Genomic DNA, 22,961 nt, shown 5'->3' on the forward strand with positions numbered 1-22,961 from the left:
GGGTCGACTTCAGGAGCAGATCAGACAAATGTCTCAACTTGCCAGAATGTGCATTCCACGGCACCCAAGCCCGGCTGCTCATCCAGCTCTCAGATGCACCTCCACTCACCTGTCTGAACAGTAAGAAAGGAGAAAGGCTCTCCCTTGTCCTGAGAAACACCAAAGAAGATCCACCTGCCCTTATTTTTATATGTGCTTATACAAGAAGGCGTCTGCATCATTAACTACACATCCTGCTTTAAGGGAAGAGTCTTGCTTAAGCGTAGGAGTCACCGGTCAGGTGACTCCTGGTGTGATTAAAGAGTTAAAATTGCAGTCTGTGCAGTGCTTTGGGGCAGCGGTAAGAAGGAGGGGTCATGGGAGTCATAGTGTGGTATGTTTTTATGCTGAAACTGTCTCCACAGAACAGCCTCAGCTGCCACTGCATATGCTGTAATTTTAACACACTCTTAATAGTTACAGAGCACCCATACAAGACTTCGTAATGACAGCCTGGTCGTTCCTGTAGCAATTAATAAATGACAGACAGCACATCCAGGGAAGAGTCTGAGAGTTCAGACTTTCACAAGTCAGGCCCGAGAAGGTTCCTGGATGCAGGACTTCCTAAACCCGAGGTCACGTTCTACTGCTGCCTATGTGTCTCCACATAGTCCCATCCCCAGGCTCTTCCTAAGCAGCAAAAGTCAGAGAGAGGAAGGAGTGAACAGGATATTGCTCGCTAGAAAAACACCAACGAGGAGTGACTTTTTGTAACACTGTTGTAGTGAAAGTTTCCGCGTGCCTGAGAGGGCCCAGAACAAGACTGTCGGAAGTGTTGTGTGTGCTGTCTATTGTGTGCATCTGGGAGCTTCCTGGGTGTTACTATCCAGAGCAGCACAGGCAACTAATAAACCCAAGATGCGTCTTCAGGGCCGGTGGCGGGTCTTTCACTGTTGATTCTACTGGATTCCCAGCTGCCTGTTTGCTGCAGGCTTTTCTCCTCATAACTGTATCCTGCGTTTCCTAGTAAATTTTCTCAGGCACGTTTGCTGCTCCACTCATGTCAATCAGTTTGCACATGCATGCGTGCATGCGTGCGCACGCGTGCACGTGTGTGCGTGTGTGCGTGTGTGTGTGTGTGTGTGTGTGTGTGTGTGTGTGTGTGTAGCATGAATCTTTTTTTAAAATTTAATTTAATTTTATTTTACAATATAATTTGTAGCATGAATCTTAAATGGTCTTAATAAAACCAACCCATAGCCAGGTATTGGGATGAATGCTGGAAGATCAGAGAAGCAGAACAAGCCACAGCTACCTCACCTTGCCAATTCCTTAGCTGATCCTGTTTCCTCAGACTAGAAGCCTCTGAGTCCTCATCCAAATGAATCTCAGCTGAACTGCTGCTCAAAGCCTAAAAGGTTAACCAGGCTCTAGTTCCTCATCCTCATGCCTTAAACACCTTTCTGCTTCCTGCCATCACTTCCTGGGATTAAAGGCTCTTGTTACCATGCCTGGCTGTTTCCAGTGTGGCCTTGAACACACAGAGATCCAGGCGGATCTCTGCCTCTGGAGTGTTAGGATTAAAGGTGTGTGTGCCACCATTTTCTGGCCTCTATATCTAGTGGCTGTTCTGTTCTCTGACCCCAGATAAGTTTATTAGGGTGCACAATATTTTGGGGAACACAATATCACTGTGTGTATGTGTGTGTGTGTGTGTGTGTGTGTGTGTGTGTGTGTGTGTGTGTTCACTCATGAGCTCACATGTGTTTAACCAGCTAAGTCTGAGCCTTCCTTCTGCGGCACTGTGGAGTGTCAAAAAGGGGAAATGCCAGTGACCTAAATTTTCCAGGTATTAGATGTGGATGTCATGAACTCCAAGATGGTCTATTGAATTCACACATTTGGAAAATCTGTTAAAAGTTATTTCTCCAGTGTTTGCGGCTGTAAGACACAACAGAAGTGACTGTTTTAATTCTCTGATTTTCCTTAAAGGACTCGGTGATCTCTCCTGAGGTTGACAGACTGGCAGTGAGGAGAAGTGCTGAGTCTTTCTTTCCACTCCCCTGGAGAGCACAGCACTTCTGTTCTGCTGCCCTAAGGGAGAGGTGAGAAACCATTCAGACCTAAGCACTCAGCTCTCCTCCTCTCCACTTCAACACCTCCCACCCACCAGGCCCTGCCTTTTCTTTGTCCTTTGATGTTGCGGACTGAGCGGCTGATCCTTTTCCTGGTGGCGCTAACCATCCTCTTGAGTCTACTGACTCCACTGGTGTCCCTGCTCTCACCGGGTGTAAGCTCCCCATTCTCCTTTGTCTTTCTTCTCCCAAGTCAGGATTTTGTCCTAAAGACAAACCAGGCATCTCTATCCTGAAACACAAATAAGAAACAACTTCTTTGGTTATCAGCTTCTTGCAGCAATAATCGATGCCTCCATTTCCAAATGATCTACCTTCTCTTGAATTATTTAGTCATTTAAATGGATTCTTAGTCCTCCAGGAAATTTCTAATCACCAAATCCAATGGTCTTTCCTCAGCACCATGATGAGCCTTTTTTATGCTTTCCTGTTTCTGACTGTCCCCTCTCCTGACCCCAAGCCTTCTTTCACCTCCTGAATGTCTAAAACCCATCAGTGTTCACAGTAGGTAAAGACCAGACTCAGACCCATCCCCAACTGTCTGGTCACCATTCTGACTCTTATTTTGAATGCCTTCTCCCCCCATTTTCCCACAAGGCAGGGGTCCGTCGACACTGATGTGATGGGCCAGAGAGAGCCTGAACCCATTGTTGAAATTATAATTTTATTGGTACCCAGTCTTCCTGCTTATTTACAGATTGTCTAAGGCTGCGTTACAGTACAACGTCAGAGCTGCATAGTTGTAACAAAAACTATGAGGCTCAAGATTCAAAGTTGCTTCTGTCTCTTTATGGAATGTTTTACAGACCCCATCCTGAGGGTTCTAGTCACTTCAATTGACATTTTCCCTTTTGTATGTGTGGTGGTGGGCAAGGACAGACATACAGCCTTTGGGCTTTCAGCTAAACCTCTGCAAACAGCACATTGGCAGCTTACGTTCTCCTCCTCCCCCTGCTCCTCTTCTTCTAAGTCATTTGCTGTTTATGCTTCCTGCGACAGAAATGAGTGAAAGTTAAAATGTTCACAACCACTTTTGCCTTACTTCTCAGAAGCAGGATGTGACACATTTCTTGACCTAAGCTATCAATGGAGACACACATACCTAAAAAGGAAAAGAGGTTTTAAACAAACAGACCATTCATAAGTCAAGCGTTTATTGAGTTGTTTTTGTTTTGTGCATTAACTGAAGTTGTTATCATTTCATATGGGTTTGCATCTTGGTGAGTGTAAAGCCCAAACTAGAATTACCAAGAGATGAAACCTGGTGAGTTCATACATAATCACATAATCCAGGCACTTTTCTGAGCATGCTCAGTTTAAAGTCAGAGTTCAAGAAGGAAAGAAGGAAGACATATTTCTGGGCGTGCTCACCTCAAAGCCATCAAGCACATGTTAAGATGGCGGGCAAAAATGTGTGTAGACAAGCTTAGTTTGCATTATAAAGATGGCAGATGTACAGGGGTGCTTCTGGGCATGCTCCATTGAAAGTTTTAGAAGAAAACTTTCTTAAAGAAATAGACACTTTAAAGATACCAGTTGCAAGAACCATTACATTTTAGTCCTTTCTATCACTCACTAAAACTTTATGTATAATGAGAAATTAAAATCTTTTTCTCTCCCTCACCGTTTAAGACACTCCTACAAATCTTTTTCTCTGCCCCATCTTGTAAAACCTTTATGCAAATGTTTTAATCCCTCCTTTCCAGTGACACTTTTATTCACACAAAGATCCTGCTGCATTCTGGGAACTTAAGTGACTAAAGTGGCTTACTCCTTTCTGCTTTTTTCATTTCCTTTGCGATTCTTTTAAACTAGCCAATTGTGAAGACTGCAGTCCAATCCCAGTCAACGGGGAAAGACAACGACCACCTGGGTTAGAACTAAAGCCAAGCGCGCTTCCTGCCTAGTGTGCTTGTTATGCTGCTTTTGGGAGAACACCATTTTCATCGAGAGAAAATTTAGTCTTGTGGAGTAGTGGTCACTCTCCCCTTGGGCACTGGGAACTTATTTCTCCCATTGCTTCCCTCAGCCACTAATGGGTTAACAAGAAGTCTTCCAAGAAAATGAAGTAGGGAGGCTTGGCCTGCCTTGGGAAGAACAATAGTACTTTCCCTGGACTCTCATAGCTGGTCCCAAAGACTCTGCATATTTGAGTGCACACAATAAACAAGGGTGTGTATGGGGTGGGGAGTCTTCTTTTTTAATGTATGGATCTGAAGCTCTATAGAAAACAGGGCTGGATATTGACTTGTAAATAATTGTACCACAGGGAATTATTGAATCATTTCTTCCTTTCTCGGATCTTTAATATATACGTCAGCTGGTTCTCAAGATACAGCCGCCTTCTCTCGGCTTTTACTGCATTCTCTTTCTTGGAGACCTAATCCACCCATCATCTCTATCATCCCTGCTGATAGACCTCTACAGAATGCAGAGAAGAGCCTTTCCCCAGACCAGTCCCAGAATATCACTCATCTATTACTATGATGCTTCTCCATTTCCTTGGTGTGAGATCTCATTCAATCTCTAGCTCTGATGGTTGTCACCATCAAAATTGTCTTGTAAATTATTATTTATTTATTTATTTGCGGATGACACCCATTACCTGGTATATGCTACGCAAATGCTCCACCACTGTGCCATGTCTTGAACCCTTCTCTACTTTAACATAGTCTTTGTATTGTTTTTTCCCAAGGCAGGGATTTTCATCATCTTTCTAGACTCATTTACTGCCTTACTGTTTTGGGACTCTGATAATCATATTTACGTAGATATGGTAACTTCAGCTATGTGTAAGTAGGCTGCATTAATAAAGCGTTTTTCCAGGCAGGTATGGTAGCACATAACAATAATCCCAATACCTGGGTGGTGGAAAGCAGAGGATGAAGAATTTGAGGCCAGCCTGGGCTACATAGCCAAAACTTATGCACAACAAACCAAGGGCTACAGATGTAGCTCAGTGACAGTGCCCTTGCTTAGCATGTAGAAACCCTGAGTTCAGTCACCAATACCCAGACAAGATGGTTTCCGCTTTGCTGTCTGCTTTGACCTGCATTTATTCAAAGGCTGAGGGAACAGTGACCATCTCAAAGCATCAGTTCCTCCCACCTTGGTAGAGTCCCAGTGTAAACTGCTGAGCCTCATTGCTGGGAGTGGAAGCTGCTTTACTGCACCATTGACACAGAAAGGAGACTGTGTCCTGAAGAACATTGACTTAGAGTAGTGACAGCGGAAAGCTTTCGTCATTAAATGGTCTGTTAGGACCCAGTCAGCCGACAAGGAGCAGAAAGAGGCCCGTAGCCTGACACAGTCAGATTTATTGTCTCCCAGGGAGGGGAGACACCCCTAGGCCAGAGGGATGAGGGACTGCAGGTTTATAAGGTGGACTTTTATTGAGTAATCTCTAGTTGAGTCTGAGGAAGCACAGGTTGCTTTGGGATTGATTGGCATTTGGAGGTGGGGTTAGGAGGAGGGAATTAACCAGGTATTGAGGTAAAGATAGCCGTGCAATTGAGTGTCAGAAGTAATGTGTGAAAATAGCCCGCAGCCTGAGGGTTCCATGGCAAGAAGTCAGTTACCATCAGAGGGCATCATTATGGTGTAGTTTAACTGCCCTGTGACTTCAGCAGCAATGGTGCTACAGTCTACTCTTTGCACCTTGTTCTGTCTGTCTGTCTGTCTGTCTGTTTTTCCAGCATGGTGAGTGTCAGGCGTTCTTTTCTCTTTTTAGTTGATTTTCATTCTTTCCGTCTCAAACAGATTTTAATTTGTTTAGTGTCCTGGAATCTAAATTCATATGAACACCTACCAGAATATATTTCCCTTTGACATTTATCAAAATGTAGCAATCCCAAGTTAATATTTATTTGATGTAGTCAAAACATCCGGAGTAAGCAAACAAATACCAGGTTCAGTTTAGAATATTTAAATCCTTCCAAACATACCGCCACTCTGCTTTTTGGCAATGATGCCTTCAGTAGCAGTCTTTCCCAGCTTAGAGCAGGTATTGACCCTGTCTACCGGCTCTTCTTCAGACATAGCTTTGCTTCTGTGGCTCATCATGACTTGACTGTTTTATTCCATTCTCTTCTCTGTCTTTCTACCTATTCTACACTTGATCCATACCACAGGGGCCCTTACGTTTTCATGTCTTCATTCGCTCATCAGTCACATTTTCCTCCTCTGGAAATTTGAACCCTACTTCAAACCCTAAACCCCAAGTCCTGCTCTCTTTTGCTTCTCCATGAGGCCGCCCCTGACCATGAGGCCACCCCTGACCCACCCTATTGGGACTACTGGCTTTGTAACAGCAGCACTTAGCATGTGTCTGTTCAGCATCACTTCCACTTTGTCTTCTAAGAACTCGGTGCTCTTCAGAGTTTCCCTAGCTATTTGAAATTTAAAAGCTCACTTTATCTACTTTCAACATCCTAGGGCAAGCTTTTAATCTGGTGTTCATAACTTCCTTGTGGGCCTCTTAAAATGTGGGAAGTGGGGCAGTGTGTAGAACTTTATATATAAATATATGAAATAATTGTGCACACTTGTGTGTGTGTGTGTGTGTGTGTGTGTGCTTTTCTGAGGAAGGGATCTACAACTTACATCACATGTTCAAAGAGATGTGCTACCCCAAACAAGGTTAAGACCAACTTTCAGATGATTAGTCTATTCTGGAATGGGCACTCTGCCACTCACACAGATGGAAGTGATGACAAGAGCAACCAAGAAATCATGAATGTGCATCAAATGTGGGTGCTTAGGGCATGGTACCCAGCTGGGCAGGTGGAGAGCGCCATCCACCCAAAGCTGCCAAGGGCTATTAGCCAGTGCTGATTAAACTCTGGACTGCACTGACTTTTGGAAATTGCAGTCAGACCCAGTCCTCCCTGGCATGGGCACAGAAGCACAGCAGTTGGCGGGGTTTGTCTCCACAAGTGCTCTCTGTCTGTGCCATTGTCAGACATGACGCTGGCAGTGGCAGCCCTGTTACGTGTCCCTGTCTATGGTTTTTTTTTTTAATTCTCAGATACAATCAGTTTGATTAGTAATCATGCTTCGGCATCACAGATCCGTGAAGTAGAACAGAATTCTGGAGGGAAATATGGTGTGTGACCTATTTCCATGCTTAAATTAAGTAGAAAGGCTCTTGGGCTGGGGATGGTGTTCATTGGTCAAGTTCTTGCCTAGCGTTTCTGAGGCCCCAGGTTTGATCCTCACTGTGACAGAATCAAAACATTAAGAAGACCAACAGCAGTAACAACCAAAAACCTCTTCAGGCAAGTATCTGCTATTGATGCCATATTTCTTCTGTGTACTCACTGTGACATGTGCCTATCAATACAATCAATGCTTAGCATGAATCATGGGATGAGATGAGGGAGGTGGTCCTTTGTCTATATTCTTTAACTTCCCATGCTAAAGCAGGTCACCGTTGGGGGGATTTTTCTGGCCACTGACCTTCCATGCTTTCCCTAGAAAACTTCTGTGGAATTGGCTTGACTGATTAGAGAAGGTTTAATTTATGAAAACAGGCATAAAAAAACATGTATACTTTCAGTTTTCATGTGCACTCATATGTCTCAGCTAATTATTTTGGGCAGTGGTTGAGATCATTTGACACAGATTATTTCCCTCCAAAGAGATGTCTGAAGAGATATCAAAACAATATGTAATTCAGGTCACTGGGTTTGGGGAATTCATTCTAAGTATTTTCCTTCAAAGTTACTCCTCACCTTTTTTTTATTTTTGCCTGTTCAAAGAAACCAAGTAACAAAAATTTCACTGTCTCAAATGCATAATGATAACCAAAGTTACTTATTCCAAAAGCAACTGTGACAAGCTTTCCAACACCATAGCTAAATGTGAAAGGGGGAACTTATTAATGTGAAACAGAAAAAAAACCCCTGCATCTAGTCAAATCAGTGTCTACCATGGGGTTGCTTTAGGGTGTAACAGTCTAGCTGAACAATTCTAAGACATGAATGTGTGTCGGGGTTCAGTGTTGGGGTTCAGCCCCAACCTATCAAAGGGTCCCTCGAAGGGAGGAATGAGGAATTGAGAAATGCTAGATAGAAATATAGATGAAGAAAAAAGGTAGAGACACAGGATAGCTTTGGTAGGGCCCTGGGTCAATTCTCAGCAGCCTCAAGTTTATTTCTAATGGGCTTTTTATACACTGCCAAGGGGAGAGAACAAAGCACAATGTACAACCAAGTGTAGACCCTTCAAAACACCTGGTAACCATGCCCCAAGGCAAAACATCTTGTGATTAGGCCTTGAAGTATAAAACACCTGACGACCATGCCTTTGCACCCTATTATGCAGCCTTGGAGAGAAACATCAACTCTTGACTCTCTGACCTTGAGTCAAACCACAAGTTGTAATCTTTGGAGGCTCCCACAAATGTGTGTTCTGAATCACCAGGCTGGTTGTTAGAACACAGGTTTGTAGACTTCTCCTCCAAAATTTCTAGTACTGTAGATTGGGGTATGGCTGAAAAATGTGATTTTTCACAGCTTCCCAGGTGACACAGATGCTGCTGGTCTGGGGGATCACACCATGAAAAAAAAATTAAACTGTGACTTCAAAGGTCATGAAGTGTTTGCAGTCAGAAAGAACACATTTTCAATTCCCAAGCAGCTCATGATAATATGAAGGTGTAAGTGCTATACAAGTTCAGTAGTGACTCAGAACTCTGTGTTGGCAGGGTTCCAGATGACACGCCTTCCACATACACACACAATTTGGCTAGTATTAAAAGCATCATGTCCAAAAGACGGACATAGAGCCACACTCTTGTATTCCCTCCACTCAGGAGCCTGAGACAGGAGGCTGGTCTTTAGTTGGAGATACAATACAGCATTGTCATTGGAGGACCTCCACAAAGGTAAAGCCTGAACTACATTCAGAAAAGAATTCAAAGACTATCCAAGGCAATGTGAATTTATTAAGTATCAATAAGGGACAACACACACTTCAGATTTAAGTGCATGTGGGGGTAGAATTATGGGAGTGAGGAAAAAGAGAAACAAGCACAAAAGAGGGAGTGTGCTTGAGGAAAGGACAATACTACACACCTGAGACATGATTGTGTGTGTGTGTTTGGGGGGGGAGGCAGTTTTGCTAGGAGTCTGTATGATATATACATATAAGTTTATATATGTATGTGTGTGTATACACACACATATAATTCTGCAGCTTTCTAAGTTAACGTGTTCAAAGTACATAATTTACAAGGTTTAAAGATTAAGCAAAGTTTAAAAGTTAAGTACAGCTTAAAAATAAGAAAGGGCATGATTTACTTATTTCTCTTATCTTAAAGAATGCCCTTGAGGCAGAGGCAGGTGGATCTCTGAGTTCAAGGCAGCCTGGTTTCCAGGACAGCCAGGTCTACACAGAGAAATACTGTCTTGAAAAAAACAAAACAAAACAAAACAACAACAAAAAAGAATGTCCTTTTTTGTAAATAAGATTGTAAGGTTGTTTTATGAGGTTCAGTGTTATAGATTTAGAGTTGAGAGAGCGGTGCTAATAGAGTTAAACTCAAAGCCACAGCCATCTGGCTCTAAGTGACCACAGCGACTTTTAATATTGTTGTTTGAGATGTATCGGGGGAGGGAGGAAGGAGCATTATCTCTGAGGGCAGCCTTGGCTTTACGTTGTTGTGTTATAGTTTCTTGACACCCAGCTAAGAGGAAACCAAAGGTAATCGTAGGGTGAGGTTCTATTTTCCTTCCCCATGTCCCCTTTTTTTCTCTTTCTTCCTATCATGCCTCAATCTAAGAGGAGAGAGAAGACATTTTAGGGAAACGAAATTAAAGGGATTCTACGGGAAATGACGCAAGCTAGTTGCAGGGAAGTTTAAAGTTAGTACAGCTGTCATCCCAGGACCTGAGTAATTGGTACCACCAGGAACAATTCCATCTGGAAGGTTTTCAATACCATTTAAAACGAAGTACATACTTCCCACAGCAGGCAGTCTCTCTCCCATTCACACTTTGTCTCCTTCTGGGTCAAGTAGGCATAACCACCTAGCTCCACACACCTTGAACAGTGGTAAGCTTTCCATAGCGCTGTTTTAGGAGCTGGGGTGAGTTGCAAAAAGTTTTACTCACTGTATCTCAGGCGTTTGTGAGGATAGCAACTTAGATTGGGAGATGGGTTATTTGAACTGTTGAGTCCAATGATTTTTCCTAGGTTTCACTGACTGGAAAGCTGGCAACTTATAGAGATCTCCTGAAATACATACAAAGAATATTTGAATGTGGATTTAGGTTGCCAACAAGAATTGGAAAAAACCTTGGATAGCTGGAGCAACCCAACAGAGGGTCTAGAGGCCATAAGACTGAACACTGATGCTTTTCAGTCTTTGGGTTGCACTGATAGGAGTCACCTGCAGATCCTATTAAAAATCAGGTATAGAATGAGCAAGCCTGAGACTATGCATTCCCTACAAGAGCCAACGTTGGAGCTGTCAATGTTGCAGACATTTTGAAACAAAGTGCATATGGAAAAATCCATAACTTGTCACTGGGGAGAGAGGTCTGTCCCCTAACAGAACGGAAGACCAGAGCTCTGCTTAAAGCTAAGGGTGATCCTATGCAGGAAGAGTGTGGGGACACAGGCGGGCCCCCTGGGCAGGGCCGGGGCAGCAGGGCGGGAAGGCGCAGGTAGCCTTAGGTGAGAGCCAGCCGGGCGCAGCTCTGGGCTGCGGAGCGCTTTCAGGTCTTTCGGCCCTCGGCGGCTCCCATCGCAGCTCCGGGGCGCGAAGCGGAGACGGCGACGGCGGCCGTGCCTCCGCGCGGGCGCGCGGGCATGCCGACACCCACTCGGCCGGTCCCGGCGTCCCGGCTCCCGGAAGCGGAAGGGGAGCGCGGCCCGGCCTGGGCGGCGGAGGCGCGGAGCCGAGTGGAGAGCTGCGGAGCGGGCGGCGGTGAGTGTGGGCCGGCGGGCGGTCCACTCCTGCCGCGGAGCGTCGGTCCCGCGGGCCGCGCGGCCCCTCCCCGGCCGGTGGATTGACTGGGGTGGTGAGAGAAATCCGCCGAGTTCTCCCCGGGACTCCGGCTTCCCTGCACCTCCCGGGCCCGGGCTGTCCGTGTGACCCGGCGTTTCATTCATTTCGAGGTTGCCGGGTGCGGAGCTGCAGAGGATCCCCTGGAGAAACCGTGCACCTCCATTGACCTTCTCCTCTCCCTCGGCCACACCGGTGGTTTTGAGAAAATGGCTTTCCGCATGGCAGCACTTTGCACTTGTTACCATTCTCTGTAATCGCTACCTGGACTTACACTGCAGTGATCGTTTAAAATTTATGGTCTTTCTCGAGCTGTATTTGGGTCACATTTTAAGATCCCTTACGAGTCAGTGGAAGATGTTTGTATCTTCAGGGCTAAGAGGACCTGGTCGATTATTACTTGAAAATACTGCAGTCTAGCAGTTCATAAAAGTACAGGAGGGGGAAAAAATCAAGGTCATTGTGGGTGGGTCATAAATCATAGTGTAAAATTGCAGCTCAAAATAAGGGCAAATAAGGGTAATTAAGTATAAGTTAAAAAGACTTGTCAAATGGGTCCTCCACCCACTGCTAATATGTGCACCCCCCAAAAAAATTCACTACCTACTTTGTGGTAAAAGATAATAATAGTACTTGCCATTTGATGACTGCTTAGTATGAGCCGTTCCTAGATGAAAGGGTTTGGTGCAGTATCTCATTAAGTTCTTCCAGCGCTTGAGATTCACAGATAAAGTTCAGAGGGGTCCTCTGTTTTTCCTTAGTTGTGCCCTCTCTCAATAGTAAGGCTTTTGAAGAGGTGTGAAATCAGTTGGAAATAAAACAAATACGATTTGGAGTTGAGGAAAGAAAAACCAGATTCTCTTTTGGTTTCTGTACTATCCAGCTGTGGGGTCATGGGTAGGTCAGGGATCCAGTTTATTTTCTCATCCATATATTTAGGTAGCCAGGCTAAACTTTTCCAAAAACCGTTTTTTTTAAAAAAGCCTTTCCATGTTTATTTGGCAAATGCTATGTTTTTAATTTAACACCTTTTGACATGGTGAGGGGACATTTAAAGCATTACCTCATGGGAAAAAAATGTAAATATGTTTGTAGTACCAGAACTCTAGAATTCAATTTGGATGTAAAAGAGTAGACTTATAATAGACATCTTCAGACTGTGGAGATTTCTGTTAGTACTATAGGAGCTGTAGCTGGAAGAAACCAAATAGTACTTTTTCAAGAGAAACTGCTATCTAAGTATGCTTTGTTTTATTAAGAAAATTTAAACACTTAAGTATCCACACATCAATATAGCAATTAGGATCCAGACAAAAGGAAATCAGTCGATCATAATGTTTGTTCTTATTCGCTCACTGCCTGATTCTCTAGTTCATAGTGGGTGATTTAGAATCATAACAGAAAAGCACATATATTAGTAAAGAAACTGAGAATGTCCACATGGAGCCAATGGAAGTGTTTTCAGCATAGGGTTTTACATTGAACACTATAACTTTATTAGACATAACTGGGAAAACAAAGGAATGTAGACTTTTCTTATTTAAAAAATATTAGGACTTAGACTCAACTTTTCAAATGTTCTAGAAATAAAAGAGCATTCATTTATCATCTAGTGGAACAGTCCGTGTATAAATGGCTCTTATTGAAATTGAAAGTGTTTGATCTCTGCCGTATATATTTGAGGGGGAGGGGAGGAAGAGAATGGAAAACAAAAGTAGAAAGAAACACGCCTCCTGTCTTGTCAGGATTATGATTTGTTGGTTGAGTCCCCAGTAATTTGTATCTTTTGTTTGTTTGTTTTTGTTTTGTAGTTGGAAACAGTGTTTCTATCTGTAGCCATTGCTGTTCTGGAACTCGCTTTGTAGACCAGGCTGGCCTGGAACTCAGAGAGATCCACCTGCCTCTGCCTCTGCTGGGATTAAAGGTGTGCGCAAACACTGCCTGACTAAGCTGTATCATTTTAATTGGCATATTTTCCATGTGTTAGGCAGCTAGCCAACCCAAAACACCTTATTATAATGGTAGTCTATTTACTTGTTTCCTGGTTTACATCTCCCTGGGGTAAATTTTGACATTTTCTGGGTATGTCTTTTGCATTATAAGGCTCCTTTTCTTCTGTAGTCATCTTAGGGTAGATTAAGCATCTTCCAGGACTGAAAAGGCTGGATGTAGATATCTGTGTGTTGCACATGTGTGTGCACATGTGCATGAGTGCACACACACACATACGCTATAGATTGATCAGATTAGGTACAAATTAGTAGTGCTTGATGGTGATCTCCAGTTTCTGGTCTTAGGCCTTTTTTCTGTGGTTATAGAGTTCCTACGTTGTTTAAAACTTGTGGGTTTTCATCGTTAGGAGCACTTAGTATTAGTGTGCTTAACTCATACTTGTTTTGGTAAATTCTGCTATTGTGGGCAACCTAATCTAGCTTCCTTTTCTTCTCCCAGGATGTCTTGGCCCAGTGGCTTCTTGAAGGGCACTGGCTTACTCACTTTCCTACTTGGAAGAGCATGGGGGTCAACAGCCGGGAAGAACCTTACTTAGCTTCTTCATTTCTGGCTTTTACTTGATATGAACATGTTTTTTTTTTTTTTTTTCTGGTACTATTTTTGGAGGAAGGTTATTATTGAACCTGTCCCTATCCTACATTAATGTTGCCTTTTGTGTTCTTGTACTCCCATGTTCCTCAGTGAAAATTCCCACAGAACTTCTGTATGGGCTGAAACAATGTTTGGTAGTCTGTCTTTAGTTGATATCATTCTACATCTTCCAGGTTATTGTTTTTTTTTTTTTTTGTTAGAGTCTACTGAAGTATGTAATTCTAGCTCAGTGTTGAAGTACGTTCTTGGTGGTTATTTCACTCATGAGACCAGTATACAGAACAGCAAATACATGTGAAGAGCAACAGCCGTTGTTCAAATCCAGTGGCTGAAAGCCTTCCACAGAGTCCATTCTTGAACCGCTGGAGGTACAAGGGTGGGACACTTGGACACCGCTGCACCCACACTTCTTTCGGACTCTTCTTGGAGAGCTGTCTCAGAATGCCTTCCTTGCCTGGACTTGTTCCAAAGTCAAGTGCTGATTTCCAGCCACACTTCACTCCCTAGTTTGACACCTTGCTTTGCACTTGAGACTTGGAGTAGGGCTTTGTTTCAGATCAAACCCATAGTTTTCTTTTTCTGCTTGAAAATCTATCAGGCAGCATGTGGCACACCTCTTTCTTTCCTGCATACTTATAATGCAACACAATGCCAATGGCAAGGCTGCAGTAACTGAAGGGGTTTTCCTGACTGTTTCGTTATTTTGTGTGAATGTGTGTATGCATGTGTGTGGGCGCATGCTTGTCATGGCGCGTTTGTATAGCTCGAGGACAATGTGAAGGAGTTGGTTCTCTCTTTCCACCAGATGGGTCTGAGGGATTGAACGCAGGTCATCAGATTTGATGGCAGGTGCCTTTAACCCACTGAAGCATCTTCCTGGCCCTAAAGGGTTTATTATGACAAATAATTCCCTGGCTTTGGTAATAAACAAAGTAGAAAGTAGATGGATGGCTAAATTTCTGTACCACTTTTATTGATGGGATACAGGGATACTTTTTTCTAGTAATTGCTAAAGGTAGAAGCAATACTTTAATTCACTTCCCTTCAAGTTACCTTTGGACAATGCTGCTTCCTTGCTGAGCAGCTTCTCACTGAAGTGTGACAGCAGTCCTCTAAGTTGGCATTATTACCTCTGTTTTGCCATGTTACAATGAAGCTTGGAAAGTGAAACAAGGCTGTGCCACCATTTTACCTAGCTCCTTATTTTTAATGCCCATACAAGACTTAGGTCTACTTTGTTGACAATATGCTATCTGTGATATTTTAAAATTTGCATTAGCTTATTGGCTGACTCTAGGGAGTCAGTCAGAGACTGGTATCTCAGAGTTAACTGCTATGGTTAACTAATTTTTAGAGTAGAGTAAAATCAAAATAGCTTTGTGGGTGTCTTTAAAGATATCCATCTGCAACTTTGGTTTTTATTGTGGTATGTTTGAAAAATTATTTAAGGAGTTATTTATATTCTTTTAGATGTAGAGTGTTAATAGGTGTACAGTGTTAATGTTTTATGACATTTTATAGTTCTGAGGCACTTGGATATTCTTATCCCCTAACTTTTGGATTTAGGGGCTAAGCTAGATATTATTTATATTCCACAGAGAGTGATGCCTTTCTTGATTTCAAGTCAGTAAGTGCCTGGGATTTGACTCATGGATGATTATCCTGTGCTCTTTCCTAATAATGTGACTAACAGAAAGTGCTGTGAGGAAGCCACTATTGAGCTCCAGCCTTACAGCATTATTGACTTTGGCCATATTTCAAAATGTACTACATGTAATGCTCAGGATTTTTTTTCCTGGAAAAAAATTTATTTACCATTGAGGGGTAGCAGCTCCTCAAGTTTGTCATAAATACTTGGCCCCTAAGACCAAGGCAAAGAGGAGACACCTTTGAACTTGGTTAAAGTTAGTGGGAGCTGTGAGAAGGCTCAGTGCCTAAGAGCACCTGCTGTTCTTCCAGAGGACCTGAGTTTCTTTAATATCAGTACTCTAGAAGATAGTATATAATTAATAACTTGGTTGAATAAAGGAGTGAATTGGTATATCCTAAAGTTCTTTATAATATTGTCTTTTAAATTTTGAACTGTAGGAATTCACTTTTGTGGTTGACTCTCCATGGTTTTGTTACAGGAAGAAAATTCTTTTGTTAAAAAAATTTGAATGAAACATATATTTTACATTTACTCACTATTCATCAGTCATGCTTAGATACGTCTAGCTTCACATTTTGGTCATCATTGTTCTGAGTCTCACCAAGTGAGCTCAGAATGCACTGTGACTCTGCTTTGTGGCCAAGGAAGTTCAGTAGAGCCCAAATGCAGGACATAGAATTATTTGGTTTTATGGGAACTGAGTGATTTCAAAAAGGAGAGCTTCCAGGAATAATGGCCATGGGTGCTCCTGGGGGTGGGTGGAGTATGAATGCACATGTCAGGTGGGGTGGGATTGTCTTATTTCTGATTTTAACACTCTTAGTTATTGGCATTTTCTCAGAATGACTACCTGCTTACTATTTTGATCTCTGAGCAGTTATTGTTAAACTATTCATAGGTACTTGCAGGGAACTGTTAATGACGGGAGGCCCATATGATGGAATAAGTAAATAAAGAAATAAATAAAAGAATGACTCAAGAAGATACTACTTCTCAATGCAAGTGCCAGACAAAGTACAGCTCATCTCAGTGAATTTGCAAGTGGTAAGTGGGCATTTGATTTTGTATGGGAATGTGTTTGCTTTCTGGGACATAGTATGTCCTTGGAATCTAGTGTTTAGCAGGTTGTTCATTTGCTAATGAAGAATTAAAGACAATTTAGACTTGTTTGACTTTTTTATTTTAAATTTTGACAGAATGTATTTTCTTAAATAAGACTTTTTCCATTAGAAACCTCAGAAACATCTTTTAAAATTATACATTTTACATTGTTTATGCAGATCGTTCTGTACCGCTTTAAAAAAAACTAATTTGAAGTGAGAAATCTCAAACATTTTGTTTGTAAGGTCACTGGTGTCTGTGCTTTAGGCTATTTCTATTTTTCAGTTGGTTGAAAAGCATTTAGAGTTACATGTCCTCACTAGTAGACTCTGAAGAAAGTTAAGTATGTACAGAAAACATAAAGGTCGTCTTCCTTCTTGCTCTGTCTCCATGTGTTCTGTGTGGTCTAAAGAGCGATCTGCGATGGCCACGTGTTCAGTCCCGGGTGAGTGAGTATAGCGAGCAGACGGAAAGGAGAAGTACCAAGTAGTGAGTAGCGAGAAGCAGCCCTTGACCGCAGACTATCGTCACGTCAGGATTTACACTGTCCAGTAGCGACCCTGGAGTGGCTTGACTGAGATAGCAAACACAGGTGACGTCCAGCCACGCGCCAAGCAGAAATCCATTGGGGAGTTGAGGCGGTCAGTGAACGTCCCGTTCAGTTCAGTCAGCATGTGAGCTTTCTCTCCATGGATGGTCCGCCCAAGGCTGAACGTCCATTCTGAGTTGGAGACGGTTCACTTTCTACCGTTCTCAAAGACACAGAGTTTTTACTTTTAGGCTGTTGTGCAATTTTCTTCCCTCCTTGTCATAGATTTAGGCAGGCCAACCCCTCCTCGGTTTTGGAGGACGTATGAAATAAGCATGCTTGGGTCTGAAATGGGGTGTAACCCAGCTTCCAGAGCCAGCTTCCCAGTGAGCTCAGTCAGCACGGGGAGAGTTGAACCCATCTGTATCATGGATGAGCACGGTTAGCAGTTTGGTTACCGTTTCCTTCAGGCTTTCCCTGTCTACTCTGTAGAAATCTCTTCTATTTTGTCTAATAAAAACTATTATACAAGCTGCTCTATAATTTAGGTCCCCAAATTTTCACCTTGAAAAAATCTAAACGAACATGGAAATAAATTTGGAGGTGTAACAGCTGGGTGCCATCACTTAGGTTCTATAAGTGATGGTCTGAACTTCATCATATACTCACTTGTCTCTCTGTCCATCCATTAGTCAACTTCATTGTTATTCTATTTCAGAGTAACTTGCAGACATCAGGAACCCCACCCTCATACTTCAGTATTGGTCATTATTAACTAGAGTGTAGGATTGGCTTATAGTGTGGCTTTGTAAAGTGCCATGCACATAGCACAGAATGCCTTAATCTTAAATGTGCTTTTTCCAAGTTTGGTAAATCTGTGATAGGCTTTAGATGGTACTGTACTTTAATGATTACTAAAAGTGTTGTATCTCTGTATATCCTTTTTCTGTCTACTTTGTACACACTTGGGAGTGTGCTTTCATAGGTAGTATAAATAAAACTGCTGGGCTAAAGGCTTTCACGTTTTGATGGGTGTGCCAAATTGCCCTCTCAAGAGGTCTGTATCATTTACGTGCAGGTCAGCAATGTATGGGAGTGCTCTTTTCCCTGTGCCTTCTCAACATATGAAAAAATACCTAGTCACTCTGCATTTCCTCATCAGTAATGATGACCCATTAGATTTTCTTTCTGTTTGTGAGTTGATGCCTCATATATGTACTTTGTTGCTTATCAGCCATACATACTATCATTGTGAACTAAAGGGCCAGGGAAGTTTGTATTAGCTTGGGATTTAAACAGTAAGCAGAGTGCTGGGGATACTTCAGACACGAACAGCAAATGATGAATATTTTTCATACTTATGGAATAGTAATAAAACCAGTTTTAGCTAAATAGAAAACTTAAGTTTACAAATATATGTTTGATTTCATTTCTTGTTAGTTATTTTGGCTAATCCTTATTTTTCTCTAAATCTTCTGTCATTTAGTCATTTTTTTGTTATTTTTTTTTTCCCCTCAGTGACTCAAATCTTTTTTCTGAGGTGGCGCACTAAAGGTTCAAGACAGGAAAGATCGTATACCTTCAGAATAAACTGAACTTTGTAAATATTTCCTCAGGGCAGTTTATTATAGTTGAATTATAATTTCTTTAAAAGTAGTTTGTGCTGTAGTAATTTACATCCATATGAAACTAGTCACTATACTATAGTCACCAGATAGCAATTCGGTGTTGACGAACCAGTTTGTCAACTAGTCACTTCAAAGTTTGATTATGAGCTCACATTTAATATACAAATTAGCATGTGGGGATCGCCAGCTAATGAAAGTATTTGGCAAATGCCGCCCGTAAGCCTGAGCAGCGCTGTTCAGTTTGATTGTTGCTCAGGGTGTGTAATAGTTTCTGTCCAGCCATCAGCCACACCTGGTAGCCATCCACACTGGCGTGATCCTGCCACTTCACCAGTCACAGGCTCTTGGCTGTAAGCAGCTGTGGGCTCTCAGAAGACCACGGTTCTCCCAGCCTACTGCAAGGACCATGTGCCGCTGATTTTTACTGATCAGGTATTTGTTCTCAGTATTCAACAGTGTGTTCCCTGTTTAATTTCTCTGGGCTCGGTCTTCGTGAGGATGCTGTTTTAGAGTTTCCCATCTACATATATTTTCATTCAGGGAAACAGACCCATCTCACGTGGTTTTGTCACTGTGTAGTAGTTTCTGTTGTGAGGGATTGATCTTTAATAATAAAAAAACATTGTCACTTCAAAACTGAAGGAATTAAAAAACAGTTCAAAAGGTGAATAGATGATGATTTTCCTACTTGCTTAGCAGATTTGTATGTGTTTCTGTTTCTCGTGTTAACAAGATTAGGAATGTGAAATGAGTTTTCAGTCTTGGGTAGAACCAAAGCATGGAAAGCTGAAGAGGCAAATGAAGTTCGTACTGCTGAGTATGTTGGGAGTCAGAGCCTCTGTCTTTTCTTGTAGCCCTTGATAGTTACACAGCAAAGCCCCTGTTCAGCTTCCCATCCTCCCAAATTATTCTTTGGAATGTGTCTCTCTAACTATGTATGTATTTGTATTTGTGCTTCTTTAGTTTTTAGTGTGATGATTCCTAGGAAATACACAATGTGCTTTATTCTCTCTGATTTTCTTTACTTTAGCGACACTGAACTGTCCTGTAAGTTTCTGACTAAATGGTCTTTTTAAAAGACCTAGGCTCTATTCCTATTTTAGCATTCTTATGAAAATACTGATTTGAACTTTATCTGATTTAGATTGTTGAGAGTATTTTGTTTGAATTCTTGCCATTTTTTTTCCCAAGGGGAAACTAGTACCTTTTAAATTAAATATATATTTTAAGTTAGTTTATTTTCATCGTTGTTCTGAGGATTGATGCTAGGCAAGAAGTCTGGATGGAACTAGAAAATATCATCCTGAGTGAGGTAACCCAAACCCAGAAGGACAAACATGGTTTGTACTCATTCATAAGTGGATACTAGATAGAAAGCAAAGAACAATCAGACTGCAACCCACAGAACCAGGGAGGCTACATAGCAGGGGGGATCCTAGGATGACTGTGGCTTATAATAAGTTTTGGGTTTACTCAATTACTGGGCAAGCCTCAATGAAACATTTCACTATTAGGATAAGAATTTATACTGTATCAAGATGATAATAGAAAAATAAATAAATAAATAAAAATGAAAAAAAAGGTAAAAAAAAAAAGAAGTCTACTGTTGCTTAGCTGAGTTCTTTTTCTTCTGTTGCTTCAGGAGTTGGGAGTTTCTAAGGATGAGAGAAGAGGTATTCTTTTTAACTTAAGTGGCCTTTGATCTTTGTTTTGGTAGCCTATGGCCCCGCTGATCACCCTAAAGGCCCTTTGGTGGGAGAATCATGTAGTTGGGGGTATCATATCAACTGCAGATCTGAGAGTCATCCTTGTCTATTCTTTAACTCCTAGTAGTGAATCAATTAGTAAGGCTCACTGATTTGATTTTACTTCAATTGGTCTCTTCTCTAAAATTAATTTTGGCTTTTGTATTCTTTTATTCTAACTGATCTGTCTTTAACTTTAGTCTCCACATGAGTGTCAATAACTTAAAGTAGAAATTTTACTTAACCCCCATTTTAATAGCTTTAAGAATAAAGTTTGAGCATTCTAAATGACATCTCTGTTTCCCTCATGGTAGAGCTCCTCTGTGTTCCCTGAGTCACAGTCCCTGGGAGGTATTATGACTTTTGGTGGCAGATTGTGACCCTCCTGTGATGCTCAGGTCAGAGTCACCCTGCTCTTGCCTCTCTTTGCAATCCTTTGCCATGTTTTTTTTTTTTTGCCAAGATAACTCCTACATCTTTTAAGATTGAGCTGTTTGTATCTGTTCAGGAAGTCCTGCTTGAATCCCGATGTAACTAGGCCCCATCTTCTGTGCATTAAATGACAACTTGTTCACAGATCTAGAACTTACCATAGTAAATTTAACCCCTTTAAAATGACTTCTTCCAACTGGACTTGTATATTTAAGAAAGTGGTTCTCAACCTTCCTAATGCTCTGACCCTTTAATATAGTTCCTGTCGTGGTGGTCTCCAATCATATATTTTCATTGTTGCTTCATAACTGTAGTTGTCTACTGTTATGAATTGTAATGTAAATATTTTTGGAGATAGAGGTTTGCCAAAGGGGTCATGACCCATAGTTGAGAACCACTGATTTAAGCAAAGATCATGCCTTATTAATAATTGTATCTACAGCTGGGCATTGCACGCCTTTAATCCCAGCACTCGGAGGCAGAGCCAGGCAGATCTCTGTGAGGTCGAGGCCAGCCTGGGCTGCAGAGTGAGATCCAGGACAGGCACCAAAACTACCCAGAGAAACCCTGTCTCAAAAAACAAAAAAGATAATTGTATCTACAGTGTTTAGGAAACAGCTGGTACAAGTACAAGTACCGAGCCAGCAGCAGTCATCTTGGGTTTTGAGCCTTGTGAGGAATTATTCTGTGGCCCTAGAATGGGGTCTGGGAATCTTTCTCTCTCTCTCCCTTTTTTTAAAGCTCCCTAATTGATTCTGGTTTGCTGCAAGTTTGAGGATGACTGGTCTAATTTATTATTATACCACAATAATTTATGTCAGAGATGCCCTTAGACTATATACAATAAACTGCTGTTTAATCTTTGTAAGTTATACCCACTACAGAATGGATATGTTGTAGGTCACTTGATGGACATCACTTGTGATTGAAATTTCAGCTCACTTGGAGATTGCATCATATGGGGATCTGTTGCTGCTGTTAACTCTCAGCTGAATGAAAGTCCCATTTAAACAGGAGTCTTCTTTAGTTGATAGTAATGAAATGAGTTGGGCTTCATCCCACAAATTTTAATCATTTTAACTATTTGTAATTTTCACTTAGTTTTAGCATTTTAAAAATGGTTTATAACATTTTTCATTGCGGTTTTAAGTACATATACAGTCTTTATGTTTATATTTACATATATCTACAAAGTACTACCCAGATAAAGGTGCAGATGTTTTTGGCCCTGTAGCGGTTCCAATTCCTTTCCAGGTAGAACACACCTCTTCTACTGTAAGATAACCAGATTCGAGTCTGTGATGTTAGGCTCCTGGTTAAAGTGCTAAGACTTTTGTACATGTCTTTCGGTGGAAGAGTCACTCTTTCTTTTGTGTCTACACATGGCATTTGTAGTTAAGGATAAAGTATTTTCATTTGAGCAGATCATGCCAACTTTCACTTTTACTAATGATGATTTAGAATGAACAATTACAATTAAATTATTTGAAGATTTTAGTGAATTTTCTATTTGTTCCCCTAAATTCCTAGTGGACAAAACCTAAATATACAAAGAAAATTCAGTAAATGTTGTTATGTAGTTTCCAGGGACACAGTTCTTGGTTGAGTAATTTTTCCGTGTTAGTAACTTTCCCTTTTCCTCTCTCTTAGGATTGTCTTCCTGTGGGTTGGCAGGCAGTTCTAGAACTGCAGAATGGGTCTTCGGATTCACTTTGTTGTTGACCCACATGGTTGGTGCTGCATGGGTTTGATTGTCTTTGTCTGGTTATACAATATTGTTTTAATTCCCAAAATTGTCCTCTTTCCTCACTATGAAGAAGGACATATTCCAGGCATTTTAATAATAAGTAAGTTTCTAAGTCTTATTACCTTATATAAAGATTTTTTTTAATCTCATTGTGAATGTTTTGAAGTACACTGTCTCCATGACTTCCTTTGAATATGCTATTTCAGTAGTACTGCTAACCTTTTACTTAAATTACAGTTGTATAAAAACAGTAGCTTTTTTGGACTTGCAGAGTTAAGATTCTACCTCCATATTCATTTCACTCTGAAAAGTACTTGAAGACCATTTTGTTAAGAGAAGCCTGACAGCAGTTTTATTTCTCTTTTGGATTTAACTGCAGATATGGGAGGTGATTGATTGA

At 41.5% G+C, this 22,961-nt stretch overlaps 1 protein-coding gene across 4 annotated transcripts in view; it reads left to right on the forward strand.

Annotated features, from left to right (window-relative positions):
* The first annotated feature begins 10,890 nt into the window (after window positions 1-10,890).
* The window catches only part of Zdhhc21 (zinc finger DHHC-type palmitoyltransferase 21), a 56,494-nt gene continuing 44,423 nt past the window's right edge, over window positions 10,891-22,961 (forward strand). Inside the window, exons 1-4 of one of the 4 annotated variants that reach the window (XM_052715223.1) lie at window positions 10,891-11,046; window positions 16,278-16,423; window positions 20,697-20,780; window positions 22,465-22,661. In XM_052715223.1, the coding sequence (XP_052571183.1) occupies window positions 22,508-22,661 (154 nt within the window). In that variant the 5' untranslated portion in view covers window positions 10,891-11,046; window positions 16,278-16,423; window positions 20,697-20,780; window positions 22,465-22,507. The remainder of the gene's footprint in view (window positions 11,047-16,277; window positions 16,424-20,696; window positions 20,781-22,464; window positions 22,662-22,961) is intronic. The other 3 variants (XM_052715226.1, XM_052715225.1, XM_052715222.1) reach the window with 3 other exon arrangements.

This window comes from Peromyscus californicus, unplaced genomic scaffold (assembly GCF_007827085.1).
Source record: "Peromyscus californicus insignis strain IS unplaced genomic scaffold, ASM782708v3 Scaffold_5__1_contigs__length_169319896, whole genome shotgun sequence".
In the NCBI taxonomy this organism is placed as follows: domain Eukaryota; kingdom Metazoa; phylum Chordata; class Mammalia; order Rodentia; family Cricetidae; genus Peromyscus; species Peromyscus californicus.